The 1,676-nt window shown below is 51.8% G+C and overlaps 1 protein-coding gene across 1 annotated transcript in view; it reads left to right on the top strand.

Moving 5' to 3' along the window:
* The first annotated feature begins 269 nt into the window (after positions 1-269).
* GUCA1A (guanylate cyclase activator 1A) overlaps positions 270-1,676 on the top strand; it is a 3,301-nt gene continuing 1,894 nt past the window's right edge. Inside the window, exon 1 of the mRNA XM_005429666.1 lies at positions 270-467. Coding sequence (XP_005429723.1) covers positions 270-467 — 198 coding nt within the window. The remainder of the gene's footprint in view (positions 468-1,676) is intronic.

Raw genomic sequence — 1,676 nt, 5'->3', positions numbered from 1 at the left:
CTGGGGAGGGATTTGCTGGGTACTTAAATGTCACCTTCCCTCCAAGGAGGGTTTTGTGCTTTTGGCTTTCCCCAGGAAGAGGAGCCTCCTGCGTCCATCCATCCCTGCTGGAATCTGTACAGCACCAGGGATTTCCTCATGCCCTGACCCTGCACTGCTGGGGACATCTGCGCTTCCAAGGCAAGAAGCAGAATTGTGAGATTTTTTTTCCCCTAAATCTCACAAATCCTCAGTTTTTGGCCGCACAGGGCCCAACAGCTGGTGTGGAGATGGGGAACATGGACGGGAAAACCGTGGAGGAGCTGAGCACCACCGAGTGCCACCAGTGGTACAAGAAGTTCATGACAGAGTGTCCTTCTGGCCAGCTCACCCTCTACGAGTTCAAACAGTTTTTTGGCTTGAAAAACCTGAGTCCGGCAGCGAACAAATACGTTGAGCAAATGTTTGAGACGTTTGACTTTAATAAGGTAAATATTGTCCTTCCCACTGGGCCGTGCAGGGCTGGGCTGGGTGGGAGGGAGGGAGGCAGAACCTGCTCTGGGTACGTGCAGCCTGATTCACTGCAGCCTCATAAATTGTAGAATCGGTTCTGGAATGTGAGAAATGCCAGCAGGAACTCTTCACCCACTGCCTGCTCTGCAAGGACACAGAGGCTTCTCCCAGAACTGATATTTTCCTTCTGGAACAGGGGGTTTATCTGGCAGTCTTTGATCCCTTTAAAATGAAGTGCCCTTTAATCCTTAAACACTGGATGCTGTGACAGTGGCTGTGAGGACAAGGGCTGCATTCAGCGAGTCCCCAGCACGGGCTGCGGCTGCTTGTGCTGTGGGAAACCAAACTGTAAATGGATTGCACTGGGAATGATTTTATTCCATGGGAGAAGGAGCTTGGAATCCCTTGGGAGAGGTTTTGGGATTTGGGAGTGCAGTTCTGGAGCAGGGATTTGGGAATGCAGTCCCAGAGCAGATATTTGGGAATGCAGTCCCAGAGCAGATATTTAGGAATGCAGTCCCAGAGCAGATTTGTGGGAATGCAGTCCCAGAGCAGATATTTGGGAATGCAGTTCCAGAGCAGATTTGTGGGAATGCAGTCCCAGAGCAGATATTTGGGGATGCAGTCCCAGAGCAGATATTTAGGAATGCAGTTCTGGAGCAGGATTTGGGAAGCAGATGGATGCTGTGTCTCCAACAGGAAACTGCATCCTCCTCTGCTTGCAAATGACCTGAAATTGCACCTCCTGTGAGATGAGGAATCTATTTTACGGCAACCCAAAGGGCTTAGTGGCATTAATCCCATTGACAAAAATGCAAATCGGGCCCTAAATCCTTCAGGTGTTTGGTTTGTGCCTTGGCCTTTCCCTTGCTCACTGCTGAGTTTGAATGCCTGCCTGAAAAGGGAATTGATGCACAGGAAATCCTGCTGGGAAGGGGCTTAGCAGTTATTTGTCCCTAAGCTGGCTGCTGCAGCAGTGGGATAAAGCAGATGATCTCTGCAGGGTCCTGGCCCTGGGGCAGTGCCTTTGTTCACTGACAAACCCTGGCTCATGCTCTGCTGAGGTCTGTAGTGGCACTCATGGAATCCCTGAGGGTGGGAAGGGCCCCCCCAGCTCTGCTGGGTTCACCGTGAGCTGAGTCCCCAGTGCCACATCCACGGGAGACCTTCCCGGGAAGCGCCAC

Source organism: Geospiza fortis, unplaced genomic scaffold (assembly GCF_000277835.1).
Source record: "Geospiza fortis unplaced genomic scaffold, GeoFor_1.0 scaffold601, whole genome shotgun sequence".
Classification (NCBI taxonomy): domain Eukaryota; kingdom Metazoa; phylum Chordata; class Aves; order Passeriformes; family Thraupidae; genus Geospiza; species Geospiza fortis.
Note: the sequence above shows the minus strand (reverse complement) of the source record. Positions and strands in the feature narration are given on the sequence as shown.